This window comes from Meriones unguiculatus, chromosome 15 (genome assembly GCF_030254825.1).
Source record: "Meriones unguiculatus strain TT.TT164.6M chromosome 15, Bangor_MerUng_6.1, whole genome shotgun sequence".
NCBI classification, from domain to species: Eukaryota; Metazoa; Chordata; class Mammalia; order Rodentia; family Muridae; genus Meriones; species Meriones unguiculatus.
This window is the reverse complement of record NC_083362.1, coordinates 73342104-73356160: the sequence shown is the minus strand read 5'-3', so window position 1 is coordinate 73356160 and position 14057 is coordinate 73342104. Positions and strand designations below refer to the sequence as shown.

General features: G+C 41.9%; 1 protein-coding gene across 2 annotated transcripts in view; it reads right to left on the bottom strand.

The window, feature by feature from the left end:
- Positions 1 to 12458, bottom strand: part of LOC110540486 (UDP-glucuronosyltransferase 1-6) — a 104577-nt gene extending 92119 nt beyond the window's left edge. The window contains exon 1 of one of the 2 annotated variants that reach the window (XM_060368812.1): positions 11505 to 12458. In XM_060368812.1, the coding sequence (XP_060224795.1) occupies positions 11505 to 12359 (855 nt within the window). In that variant the 5' untranslated portion in view covers positions 12360 to 12458. Of the gene's footprint in view, positions 1 to 1637; positions 2585 to 11504 lie in introns of those variants that run through there. The other variant, XM_060368814.1, reaches the window with a different exon arrangement.
- Between the last annotated feature and the right edge of the window lie 1599 nt (positions 12459 to 14057).

The following is a 14057-nucleotide window of genomic DNA, read 5'->3' as shown; positions in this document are numbered from 1 at the left end:
CAGGCTGTTGCCAAGACAATACCTTGTTCTTCACAAACTGACAACCAGGTCCATTGCTGCAGACAACATCCATGCAACTCACTGAACATGGAGAGGTGATCTAGTGCCTACATAGAACCTTTACCCTCATGTTCTAGGGTCTATGACAGGGAAAGGTATGCTGCAGGCTACCAGAAGAGAAGAAAATCACCAACCCAAATCATACAATATTTGACTTACAATCTGTCCTGACTGTTAACTATGTGAGGGCAATGGAGCCACAAACCTTCTGAGAGTAACCAGCCAATGTCTGCTTTGAATTAAGACTCACTCGGTGAGATGGAACACACACCTGTCACTGTTTGGGTGACAAAGAAGCAGAGTCTAGTAGCCTCAACAGCTAATATAAAACCAAAAACTTCTGTCATTAAAAAAAAGTTAACAAAGATGATTCCAAAAAGTATTCTGCTACCCTCATAATTTGGTGCCTTATTCAGCCATTATCATGGCTGCTTCCACCTGCAACAGATAGGAACAAATACAGAGACCCACAGGCAGAAATTACACACACAAACACACACACAGAGAGAACAGAGACTTGGAACACACAGCTCTAAAAGAGATCAGATCCCTCCCCTCAGAGATCAGGGGACCCCATGAAAGAGGAGGCAGAAGGAATGTGGGAGACGGAAGGGACAGAGGACAACAAGAGAACAAGGCTCTCTAAAATGACTCAGCAAAACATGTGAGCCCACAGAGACTAAAGGGGTCTATACAGGACATATGGGCCTATACTGGGCCCCAGAATGTATACTATAGTTTTCAGTTTAGTACTTTTATGGAACTCATGTATGTGTAAACAAGTTGGTCTCTGATTCTTCAACCTTCTCTTGGGGCTTTTATTTTTCTGTTAGCTTGTCTTGTCCAATGTCTTGATGGTTTCTGTTTAATCTTTCTATTTTATTTTCTTAAAAACAGCAAAATCACATACATTCCATCCTACATATATCAATAACTTTAGCAATTTGGAAAAACTGCATGTGTACTGCTATAGAGTACTGCCTACAAACAATGAGCTGCTTCATGGCTAGATGTGTTTTTCAAGTGTCTCCAAAACCATTAAAATGTAGCTTGAAGATTTATTTTTCTCTTTTAAACTAGTTTTCTGGGACAGCATACAAATTATTCAGTGTAATAATGGCATTTTTCAGACATATCACACTTTTCTTTTGTTTATTCCAACCCCCCCCCCCAAAGAGTGGTAAAGCCAGGCTTACCCCATATGTTCTCTTCCTACCCTCTTTCTGCATTCATGTAACATGTTTATCATTACTATCTTGGTTCCTTCTCAGGAAAGTTTTCTTTGTCCCCTCCCTTTCTAATTTCATGATCCTCAAACACTAAGATAAAGGCATACATATATTTAAAATTAGAATGTAGCTTGGAAGTTATTTACATTTATGCCACAAGTGTCACATCCATATCAATAATGTACCTTTATAGAATTTTGCTCCTCAATAGTGAGTTGGCACAAAACAATACTCTAACCTTCAAAAAATTCCATATGCAGTAAGATGAATAATAAATAAAAGATCAATGAAGACTTTTTATTTTTAAGAGCTAGATCCTCTTTGTGTGCTAAAGAAGATATAACATACCTTAGAAAGTGGCTTTCCCTGCTGGCAGTTGAGCCCACCAATGAAGACCATGTTGGGCATCACAGATCTGGGGAACTCAAGCACAAAGTCAGTGCGTAACAACCAAATGGATACTGGGCTGAAAAGGTCTCTCATAGTCACTGGGGTCTGGAGAACTTCAGAGGCAATGTCTGTAACAGTTTTAAAGAAATAGGGACAAAATACAAGTTCTTCAAGGTAAAAGAGGTGGTTCCACATTCTCTCCTTGAAAGTCATGGTGTCTTTAAATTGTGAGAAACGTCTAGGAACATAAGAGAGGGGACCAGGGCACTGGGCACCCTCTTCAAGATAGTGGCAAAATATGTCTCTTGCTAAGATCACTGATGGGAGAGAAAAATATTTGGCAACAATTAAGCCACAAGCATAAAAAGGATCCAGAAACACAGCATCAAAAGCACTCTGCTTCAAGTACTCCACTAACTTCTTGTCTTTAAACAAACTCCTACAGTGTGAAAATAACAATTCCATGAAATCTTTAGCTGGGCCTGATACTATAGTATGCATACTTTCTTCTGTATTTTTCCACTGAGCGTCAGAAAAAACCTTGAATTTGTGGTTGAGATCCTCCAGAGTGTAAGAAGTTGAGTATGTCTTCACTGTAAAATTCAGAGATTGTCCCAGTTGCCAGCTCACCTCTGGTATGACAGCCACCACCTCATGCCCTCTGTTGATGAGTTTCTCCACAACCATCTTCATAGTGAACCAGTGGCTCCCGTCCATGGGCATGACCAAGAGCCTGCCTGCCTGGGCAAAGCCAGAGGCCAACAGCAGACACACACACAGAGGAAGGGAGGCTAGACACTTTGCAGGGGCCATGGGAGAAAATCAGCCCCACACAATCCAGATGCTCTGACTCTATGCTTTTCTAATAGAGCTGGTTGAAAAGCAGAGGATGAGACCTACTGCAGTGAACAGAGATCTTTATAAGTTTGCAAGTGAAGTTAAATTCACTGTTAATGATTTACTCAAAAGAGCAATAATCAGTTAAGTTCACAGGCTGAAATACCTGTTTGTGTACTGTCCAGATAAGAGAAGTTTATGATCCTTGCTTTGGAAAGACCATGCCATCTATTGCAGAAACAGATTGCAAAGAATTATGATTTTGACAATGGAGAAAAACTAAGAAGATACCTGTAAAGAGCCTGTACAACCATCACATGCTCATTTATATATCATAAGAGAAAAGCAAAGAAGGATGAACAGGGAGAGTCACCAAGACAAGGTATAGAATGCTAGAGGTCACAGAGAAGCAGGTCCCTCCCTAAAGGACACATTATGTTGGAAAGGACATGCGAGGTCTCAAATCCACCCTACATTACTTTGAGTCTATGAATCGGAGAGTTTACAAGACTTGACTGGCAGACAATGAGGCTTGGACTCTGCCCTGACCTGCTGTAGAACCCTAAAAAACAAACATGCGGAGCTCTGTTGGGCCCTGAGAACTCACTGAAATGACCACAACCCGCATTTTTTTTTTTTTTTTACCTACTTTGGGGCTGTTCCCACCACCCTGTCTTGATTGGTCAGCCTGGCTCATCAGGCCATCGCTTGAGAGGAAAAAAAAATCTGTGCATTTTCCTCCTTCCTGAGGCTAGCATGGCTGTAGAAAGTGCTCTGTGAGTCAGAGCTGGTTTCAGGACTGCAGAGCAAGAGGGATTTGTTTATCTTCCGGGCTGGCTGGGAGGAGGCCAGGGGAGAGCATGGGGGACACCCAGTGCCCTGGGGCTGTGGGCCTGGCCCCGCCTCTGCGCCCTGGGGCTTCTCTTTGGGGAGCTGTGTTTTCCTACAGGGCGGTTGCGTGGAAATACAGCAGTCCTGGCATGGGTTTCTCAGCGTGTCTTTGTGCTGAATAAAAGGAACCCGCCAGTCACGGGATGGGAACTTTTGAACCTGATATAGGCAATGACAGCACCACGATCTATACCAAAACTTTTAATTCTCTGGATAGAAGGCTTCTGGGTAAGATGATCGTTGTTTCTGTTTTCTGGGTGTTATATAAAATCTACCCTAGGTCGCTTTTGTTCTGCCTACATAGCAAAACGCGATTCCTATTAGGTCTCTCTCCTTTTCTTTCTCGAAAAAAATAAAAAATAAGGCAAAAAACAGAACAAACAAACAAACAAACAAAACTCACCGTAGGTCATGTCCATCGCAAAGCAGGAAACATTCACCAAATTTAGAGTGTTTCTGTTCTGTTTATTCTAGCAATGTTTCAAAGACAGGATGACTTATTTCTGAGCCTGGCTTTTATACAGACATCTGGACCAAAGACAGAAGATGGAGAGTATCTGAGGCTTTGAAAGTTGTTGACTTCAATCACAAGATGGGATTTAGTTACTCTAGGTACAATAGACAGGGCTTCTGCTTCTCTAGAAACAAAAGGGCTGGGAGCTTAGGATTCATACATTGCACCACAGTTCCAGGAGAAACTGATGATGTTGAACTTGGTCCTAGTGTTGAAAAATGAGTTGAGGCATAGTAACACTGTATGTAATGTGTTCTCAAAAGAGACTCTAATCACTAATGGTTTCTGACAAACAGTAGTCACCAAACCTTTCACGTGAATCTAAAACAGTGATACTCCAAGTCTGCTCACCAAAAAACAGTGTAGGCCCAGTGCTCCCTCCCACCACACAGGAGGCACCAGGACAGTGTGACCTCTGAGAGAGACTCTCAGAGCAAGGTTATGATGATTTTACCAGATAGGGTAAGAGTTTCATGGGGTTAACTTTGCTATTCTGTCATGCATCATCTTTAAGCTAAGTTCTGTGTGTCATAAACAGGTATCATTTCATGTCTTCTCATGTGTACATTCATGTGTGACCACAACATCTGTTTAAGAATCCATGTTTCCAAGTTGAGGAGCTTGACACTGGCAGAAGAAAAGACAAACAATTATGGAACTATGAGTAGATTTCTCTTAGGATCTCTGCTACTATTCCACTAACTTCTTACAGATGATTGTGAGATGTTTGTACAAATGTAGCTGCACACTCAGCCCTAGTTTCCAGTTATTACGGTAAAGTACCCTGGCAACATCCACCTGATGGAGAAGGGTTTATTTTAGTTCACCATTCTAGTCATAGTCCAACGTTGCAGAGAGGTAGAGGTAGCAGAAACTTAAGACAACTGTCATGTCATATTCACATTCAGCGGCAGACAGAAATAATGGCATCTGTGCCTACTATTCAGCTGAATCTCTCCAGTCTCATATAGCTCAGGAGCCATGCACATTCTTTTCCCCTGGAATTAACACAGGTAAACTACTCAAGATCTGATAGACAGAAAACAGGAGAACGAGTTCATAGTGACCAATATGCACACCTTGTCCACACTTCTGGTTGTCACCATAGTTCCAGGAGAGAAACGTACCCAGGTTGTAAGCACAGGTAGAAAGGAAAACATGGATGCTGATGCTGTCTTATATGACATGGAGTAATCAATGAGGGCAGGTGGCAGCAGATGCCTATTGTTTACACAAGGACTCTAGTCAGTTTTTATTTCTGTCTGAACAGTGGTCATGCAAAGCCTTTGTTTTGGATACAAGGCAATGCTGTCCCAGCTCTATCCCCAGCACACAGTGCAGGTGCAATGTTCCCTTCCATCCTGCAGACATCAGAGCAGACACACACATGACTCCTGTGGAGAGACTCTCAGTGCAACAGACACTGCCTGGTCACCCAGGCGTATCACCACTGCTCTTACATTGTGTATCTCTGGTGTTTAGCATCTTCTAGGATCTCAAGTACCATTCACAAAATCATGAACCCATGATAAATGGGATGAATTATTGTTTAGTCTTCATGTCGAACAGTTTAAAAAGCACCAGTGTGGTCAAACCCCTGCCTACCAGGTCCACCTGGGGCACAGCCAGCATAGGTGAGGCCCACACTGCTCCCTGAGCACCACTGCCTGCCTTCCTGAGGAAGCCTGCTAGGCCCCAGGAATACCCTGGTTAGACTCTTCCCCCCTCCCACAGCCCTGGAAATTTCCTGCCTACTTGGGACCACCTGGGGCTCAGCCAGCAGAGGAAGCTGCAAGCTGTCCCCTGAGCTCCATCATCAGGCCCATGGCTCTTCCTCATTTCCCAATGAGTCCTGTAGGCATAAGGAACATCCAGACAACACCAGGAACAACCAGATGGCTAAAGATCATCATAAGAACACAATCAACAAAAACCAGGGTAATATGGCACCACCAGAGCCCAGCTATCCTAATATAGCAAGCCCTGGATGTCCTAACACAGCTGAAGCACAAGATGATGATCTGAAATCCAATCCTATAGAGATGATAGAGAATTTTAAGAAAGAAATGAATAAATCCCTCAAAGAACTATCAAAAAATAGAGATATTTGTTTTTTTTCCTTGGGGTGAATAGTTTATCCTGTTTTAAAAATTAGGTTATTCTTAATGTCAGACAGTTGAAGGAAGTGAATAAAAGCCTTCTCTATCCTTAAGATGGCTATAGAAGCAATAAAGAAAACACAAACTGAAGGAATCGAGGAGATGGAAAACCTAAGAAAGAGAACAGGAATTACAAATGTGAGCATGACCAACAGAGTAGAAGAGATGGAAGAGAGAATCTCAGGTATAGGAGATATGATTGAAGAAATAGATGCATTGGTCAAAAAAATGTTAAATCAAAAAAGTTCCTGACACAAAATATCCAAGAAATAGGAGACACTGTGGAAATAGCAAATCTAGAAATAATAGGAATATAAGAAGATTCCCAGCTGTATGGCCTTGAAATTTTTTTCAACCAAATCATAGAACAAAACTTCCCCAACCAACCTAAAGAAAGAAATACCTATAAAAATATGAGAAGCACATAGAACATCAAATAGATTGAAATAGCAAAAAATAAAAATCCATTCACCACATAATAATCAAAACACAAAATGTACTGAATAAGGAAAGACTATTAAACAATGCAAGAAAAAAAAAAAAGACCAAGTAACATATAAAGGCAGACCAACAAGAATTACACTGACGTGTCACCAGAGACTCTAAGAGCCAGAGGGCCAGAGCTGATATCTTGCAGACTCTAAGAGACTATAAATGTCAGGCCATACTACTATACCCACCATAGAATGAGGAAGCAAAATATTAAAAAAATTTTTTAAGCAATATCTCCCCACAAATCCAGCCTTACAGAAGAAATTAGAAGGAAAACTACAATAAAGGAAGGTGAACTACAACCAAAAAAACACAAGAAATAATAAACCAGTAAGAAAAAAAAAGTAACACACACACTACTACCACCAATATCAAAATAATAGGAACAAACAATCATTGGTTATTAATTTTTCTCAACATCAATGGAATTAATTCCCCAATAAAAAAGACATGAGCTAACAGAATGGATGTGAAAATAGAATTCATCATCCTCCTGCATACAAGAAACACTCCTCAGCAACAAAGATAGATATTACCTGTGGGTATTTCCAATAAAGTGCTATTAGGGCTGACAACCTAGAGCAGCTTTCGCTGATGTGACTACAGAAGTAGTTCTGTGGAAAATGTGTGACCTGATGTTGGAGAGTATGCCCAGAGATGAACAACCAATGGCAGGCTCAGAGACAGGGTGAAGGAACCTGATAGGTCACCCAAAACTATATCACCTGTTCTCTCTTCCAGAATAAATGTGTCTACAGCTGTTCACTCTCAGTTTGCATTCACCTGACTCCTAGTGTCTGTGTGATGACTCCGTGCCTCTAATCCCCTTGGCCTGGGGCCCCAGTCCTCACCCACTGGCTGGTCCTTCAGGTGGAGGACCAACATCTGGTTATCAACGTGACCTTCACCCCCTCGAGTTGGCAAGATGTCCCTGTTTCGGTGAATAGGCCCCTTTTCCTACCTAGGCCAATGTGGCCTTGGCCCCCTCAGCATTGGTGAACCACCCATGTTTGTGTGTTTTTCGGCTGCTTGTGGGTGAGCATGTAGCCCCCTACTCTCTCCTTTTGCCTCAGTCTATCATTCTCCCTCCACACATCCAATATGACAGAGCAACCTGCAGAGAGTACTCAACAGGAAGAGGAGTAGCCAACAACAGTTAAGACTCCAAGAGTGGGGCAACCTAAGACAGGCACCGTCACTTAAGGTGAGCCCCCGAGGCTTGGGGCTTGGTACCACTTACCAATGGTAAATCAAGATCAAGTAAACAATTTAAAGAGACCTATAATCCCTAAGAAAAATGGAAGCAGTCATTAAAAGTCTCACAACCAAAAACAGCCTTGGGACAGATGATTTTAGTGCAGAATTCTACCAGACTTTCAAAGATGAGCTAGTACCAATACTCCTCAAATTATTCCACAAAATAGAAACAGAAGGAACATTGCCAAACTCATTCTATGAGGCCACAGTCACCCTGATCCCTAAACCAAAGACTCAACAAAGAAAGAAAATTTCAGACCAAGGTCCATCATGAACATTCATGCAAAAATACCCAATAAATACTTGCAAAGCAACTCCAAGAACACATCCAAAACATCACCCACCATGATCAAGTGGGCTTCATCTCAGGGTTGCAGGGATGGTTCACAATACAAAAATCCATCAACATAACCCAACATATAAACAAACTGAAAGAAAACAAGCAAACTAACATGATCATCTCATTAGATGCTGAAAAATCTTTGACAAAAATCTGACAACCTTCATGTTAAAAGTCTTGGACAGATCAAGGATACAAGGCACTTACCTAATCTCATTACAGGCAATATACAGCTAGCCAATAGCCAATATCAAATTAAATGGAGAGAAACTTAAAGCAATTTCACTAAAATCAGGGACAAGACCAAGCTGCCGATTCAGTATCTAGTCAATATAGCACTTGAAGTTCTAGATAGAGCTGTAAAACAACTAATACAGATCAAGGAGATGCAAACTGGAAAGGTAGAAGTCAAAGTAATCTATTTGCAGATGAATTAATAGTATACATAAGCGACCCCCAAAATTCTACCAGAGAACTCCAAGAGCTGATAAGCACCTTCAGCAAAGTGGCCGGATACAAAATTGACTCAAGGAAATCAGTAGCCCTGTTGTTATTGCTGACCTGCCTTTCTGATTTGGGTGGGAAGGTTTCCAGGAAACTCACAACTCAGAGGCCCAAAAAGGGATCACACTCTGGGAGGAGGCCTCCTCAACATAGATGTTGCATCTCTCAAGAGAGGATTACAACGGCCCCTCAGGAGCTGAGAAGCCTAGGAGCCTGAGCTCTGCTCCTTCTTCACTTGTTCTTTCTTCTCTTCTTCTTCATTACTTCTTCAGATTAGAAAGTCAAAGCAGGGAGTATATATCTTAAAAGAGATTTATCAGAGGGATGAATCCAGCAGTTGCTGCCTCTGCTCCCAGGAGAAGGCAGCCAGGAACTGGGCAGACACAACCTTTATGCAGGATTTCTTAGGGGGCAGAACTTCCTAGGACAGGGATTTCCAGAGTGCGGATTGGTGGGATTTCAGTTCCTATGTTGGGATTCTCAGGGATTGGTGGGATTTCTTGTTAAGAATTGGCTAGTTCTCCTGCTCAGGGATAGCTGAGTTTTGGTGGGAAGCTCAGGGATTGATCAATACTCCTGTTCCTGAACTCATGGGGTTTTGTGTAGACTTTTCACCTCAAATTAGCATAACATGGTATGAGTCCTACTGAGCAGCTGCTGGTGACAGTTATAGAGGTCTGGGGGAGGATCTGGGCTGCTGAAGCTTCCTTACAAAGGAATCTGGCTGCTTTCCTGCCTTGAGGGGTTATAAAGTATATAAAGAATTCAAAATTTACAAAGAGTGCCCTCTGCACATGGACAGGCCTGTGGTATTGTCAGTAGGTATGCTGCAGACTCCGAAAAGAGAAGTGCAAACACCAGCCCAATCACAAAACCTTTGACCTGTACTCTGTCCTGACTGTTAAGTATGCTATCGCAATAGTGGCACCACTGTGAGAGTTGCTTACTGTGAGAGTAAGCAACTGATGGCCGAGTTAACATAAGGCCCACTCTATGAGATGGAACTCAGGCCTGACACTGCTTAGGTGACCAAGAACCAGAGTATAGGTAGCTCTGAGAGCTAAGATAAAACCAAATACTTCTGGCCTTTAAAAAACAAAAACAAAAAATAACTCCTAATGGTATTCTGCTATACACAGAGATTGGTGCCTTATTCAGCCATCATAATAGCTGCTTCCTCTTGCAGCAGACAGGAACAAAGACAGAGACCCACAGCCAGGCATTATACAGAGAGAGAGAGATTGAGAGAGAGAGAGAGACTGACTGACCTTGGGACAGACAGTTCTAAAGGATATATCTCCATCAGTTCCCTCCCCTCAGACCTCAGGATACCTAAAGGAAGAGGAGGCAGAAAGACTGGGGGAGACAGAAGGGACAGAGGACAACAGGAGAACAAGGCCCTCTAAAACAACTCAGCAAAGCTCACGTAAACCCACAGAAACTAAAGCAGTATGCACAGATCCATCGTATCTGCACCAGGTTCCCTGCATGAATACTATAGTTTTCAGTTTAGTACTTTTCATGGAACTCCTGGATGTGTACACAAGTGGCTCTCTGATTCTTGTCTTTCTCTTGGGACGCTTTTATTTTTCTGCTGGCTTGTCTTGTCCAATGTCTTGATATGATGGGTTTTTTTTTTGTCTTTTTTATATAATTTTTTATATATAACAGTTTATTCACTTTGCATCCCAGCTGTAGCCCCACCCTCTTTTTCTCCCAATCCTGCCCTCCCTCCCTTCCTCATCTCCTCCTATGCCCCTTCCCCAGTCCCCTGATAGAGGAGGACCTCCTCCCCTTCCATCTGACCCTAGCCCAATAGGTCTCATCAGGACTGTCTTTTATAGTCTTCCTCTGTGACCTGGTCAGGCTGCTCCCCCATCAGGGGGAGATGATCAAAGAGCCAAATCTTTTTATATTATTTTCTTAAAAATAATAACATCGTATACATTCCATCCTACATATCATCTCACTAACTTCTGCCATTTGGAAACACTGCGTGTGTACTCCTACAGAGTACAACCTGCAAATAATGAGTGCTGCTTTATGGTTTGATGTGTTTTTCCAATGTGTCCAAAAGACATTGAACTTTACCGTGAAGGTTTTCTCTCTTTTTAAATTCCTTTACTAAGTTAGTATATAAATTAATCAGTGGCATTTTGGCATTTTTTTTTTCAGACATATCATGCTTTTCTCTTTTTTTTGTTTTTTTTTTTAATTTTTTTTTTACTTCTTTATTTTACATATGAGTGCTCTATTTTGCGTATACATCTGCATGACAGAAGAGGGCACTGAATTTCATTATAGATGGTTGTGAGCCACCATGTGGTTGCTGGGAATTGAACTCAGGACCTCTGGAAGAGCAGACAGTGCTCTTCACCTCTGAGCCATCTCTCCAGCCCCGCTTTTCTCTTTTTATTCTACTTCCCTACCTTCCCCTCCGTATGTTCTCTTCCTACCCTGAATATTATCCCTTTCTGCTTTCATGTAACATGTCTATCATTGCTGGGTTTGTTCCTCAGAATTTTTCTTTGTCCCCTCCCCTTTCTAGTTTCATGACCTACATGCACACACACACAAATATAAAGGCATACCTACATATTTAAAATTAAATTTTATCTTTAAAGTTAGATACAATTATGCCTCAAGTGTACATATCCATATCAATAAGGTACTTTTATTGAATTTTTCCTAAGTACTGAATTAACACAAAACATTTCTCTAACCCAAAATAAGTTCCATATAAATAATAAATCACAGCTCACTGAAGAATTTCATTTTTTTATTTTCCAAAGCCAGGGCTCTCCTCATGTGCTAAAGAAAAAATAACATACCTTGGAAAGTGGCTTCCCCTGCTGGCAGTTGATCCCGCCAACATAGACCATGTTGGGCATCACAGGTCTGGGGAAATCCAACACAAAATCAGTGCGTAACAACCAAATGGATACTGGGCTGAAGAGGTCGTACATAGTCACTGGTGTCTGGAGAACTTCAGAGGCAATCTCTGTAGCACTTTTGAAAAAATAGGGGCAAAATGCACGATCTTCAATGTACAATAGATGGTTCCATACTCTCTCTTTGAAAGTCATGGTATCTGTGAATTGTGACAATAGTCTAGGAACATAAGAGAGGGGACCAGGGCACTGGGCACCCTCTTCAAGATAGTCACAAAATATGTCTCTTGCAAAGACCACTGATGGGAGCGACAAATATTTGGCAACAGTTAAGCCACACACATCAAAAGGATCCAGAAACACAGCATCAAAAAAACTCTCCTTCAGGTACTTCACTATCTTCATGTTGTTAAACAAACTCCTACAGTGTGAAAACCGTAATTTGAGGAAATGTTTAGCTGAGCCTGTTGTTAAAGATCTCATACTGTTTTCTGGAGTTTTCCACTGAGTGTCAGAAAAAATCTTGAACATACGATCCAGGTCCTCCACAGTGTAAGAAATTGAGTATGTCTTCACTGTAAAATTCAGAGATTGTCCCAGTTGCCAGCTCACCTCTGGTATAACTGCCACCACCTCATGCCCTCTGTTGATGAGTTTCTCCACAACCATCTTCATGGTGAACCAGTGGCTCCCATCCACAGGCACCACCAGCAGCCTGCCTGCCTGGGCAAAGCCAGAGGCCAACAGCAGACACACACACAGAGGAAGGGAGGCTGGACACTTCGCAGGAGCCATGGGAGAAGCTCAGCCCCACACAATCCAGATGCTCTGACTCTATGCTTTTCTAATAGAGCTGGTTGAAAAGCAGAAGATGAGACCTACTGCAGTGAACACTACGTTTGCAAGTGAAGTTAAATTCAGTGTTAATGATTTACACATAAGAGCAATAATTAATTAAATGCATTGGCTGAACTATCTGTGCTCTCCAGATTAAAAAAAAAAAAAAAAGGTTTGTGATCTTTGCTCAGAAAAGATCATGACCTCTATTGCAGACCAGTTTTGAGAGAGTTATGGAACAATGTGTTTGGATTTTGACAGTTCAGAAAAATTAAGAAGCTGCCTGTAAGGAGGCTGTACAACCATCACATGCTCAGTTATACATCATAAGAAGAGAAGCTAAGAAGGATGGAAAGTGAGAGTCACCAAGAAGAGGTAGAGAATCCTAGAGGTCATAGGGAATCAGGTCCCTGTTGAGGGTTGGTCTGGTACACTATGTATTCAGATGTTATATGTTTCCCTGAGATCTGGTTGCAACCTGAATGTAGGCCTTGTCACATACATTACTCAATGTTGTGTAATTTTTGCTTCCCAATTTTCTTCAATTGGTTAATTGGACAGCCAATTGGGCAGAGGAGATAGGTAGGCAGAACTTCTGTTCCCCAAAAGGTAGGGACCATGAGGGAGAGAGAAGACAAGAAAGTAGAGAAAAGAAGGGGTGAGAAACACTGACCTGATGGAGCAGAAACAGCCCAGGCAGGACAAATACGACAGGTAATTCTGGGCCCATGGCTGGGAAATAAAAGACTAGCACATGTAATGGAAGTTTTGGGTTTTTTGTAAACTCAGTTATATTATGTAAATATGCTTTTGTTTTAATCCCAAGTGTGGAATTTTAGCTGGGCTAGAGTTTGCCCACACCTGTTAATTGTCTAATGCATGTTGTGACTCCTGTCATCTGGTAACAGTCTTCCACGTGTGGCAAGGAGTGCGGCATGGTCTAGGCCTCTGAAGCTATAAACTGCAAGCCACGAAAGAGAAGGTGTGGAGTGCAGTGTTGGTGTGTGGCATGCTGCAGTTTGGAGAGCCTCGAGAGATGGACAATGTGGCGGTTTAGAGCAGACAGATGGAGAGAATTGTTTCAGGACGGGGATTGGTATAGCCCTAAAGGAACCCCTTAACCCTAAACAGCCAGAAGTAAAGGGACCCTCTCTCCCCAACTAATTTCTCTCTCTCCTACATAGGGTTGGGATGTTGGAAAGGAGGTTGAGGCCTAAACACCCCAAATAAAGTAGAGTTTTTAAAAAGAGGATAAGTAGAAATGCTTATCTGCACAGTTATTGTGCTTAAAAATTATTGATAAATCTCCATCTCACTTACTTGGGACCTATAGTATATAATTAGAATAGTCCCCAAAATTATAACTTATCTTTACAAAACTGAGAAAAGATAGAGAACACCAGTGTCACAGAGAAGTGGGTCCCTCCCTAAAAGACACATTATGTTGGAAAATACAAGCTAGGTCTCAAGTCAACCCTAAGTTACTTTGCGTCCATTAAATCTGAGAGTTTACAGGTCTCAACTGGCAGGCATTGGACTTTGGACTCTGCCCTACTATAGGACTACAGAAAAAAAAATAACATAGCCACTGTCCCTGTCAAAATGGGAAACTTTCACCATGTTAAATATTCATTAGAAAGTTTCTGTGCTTTCTAC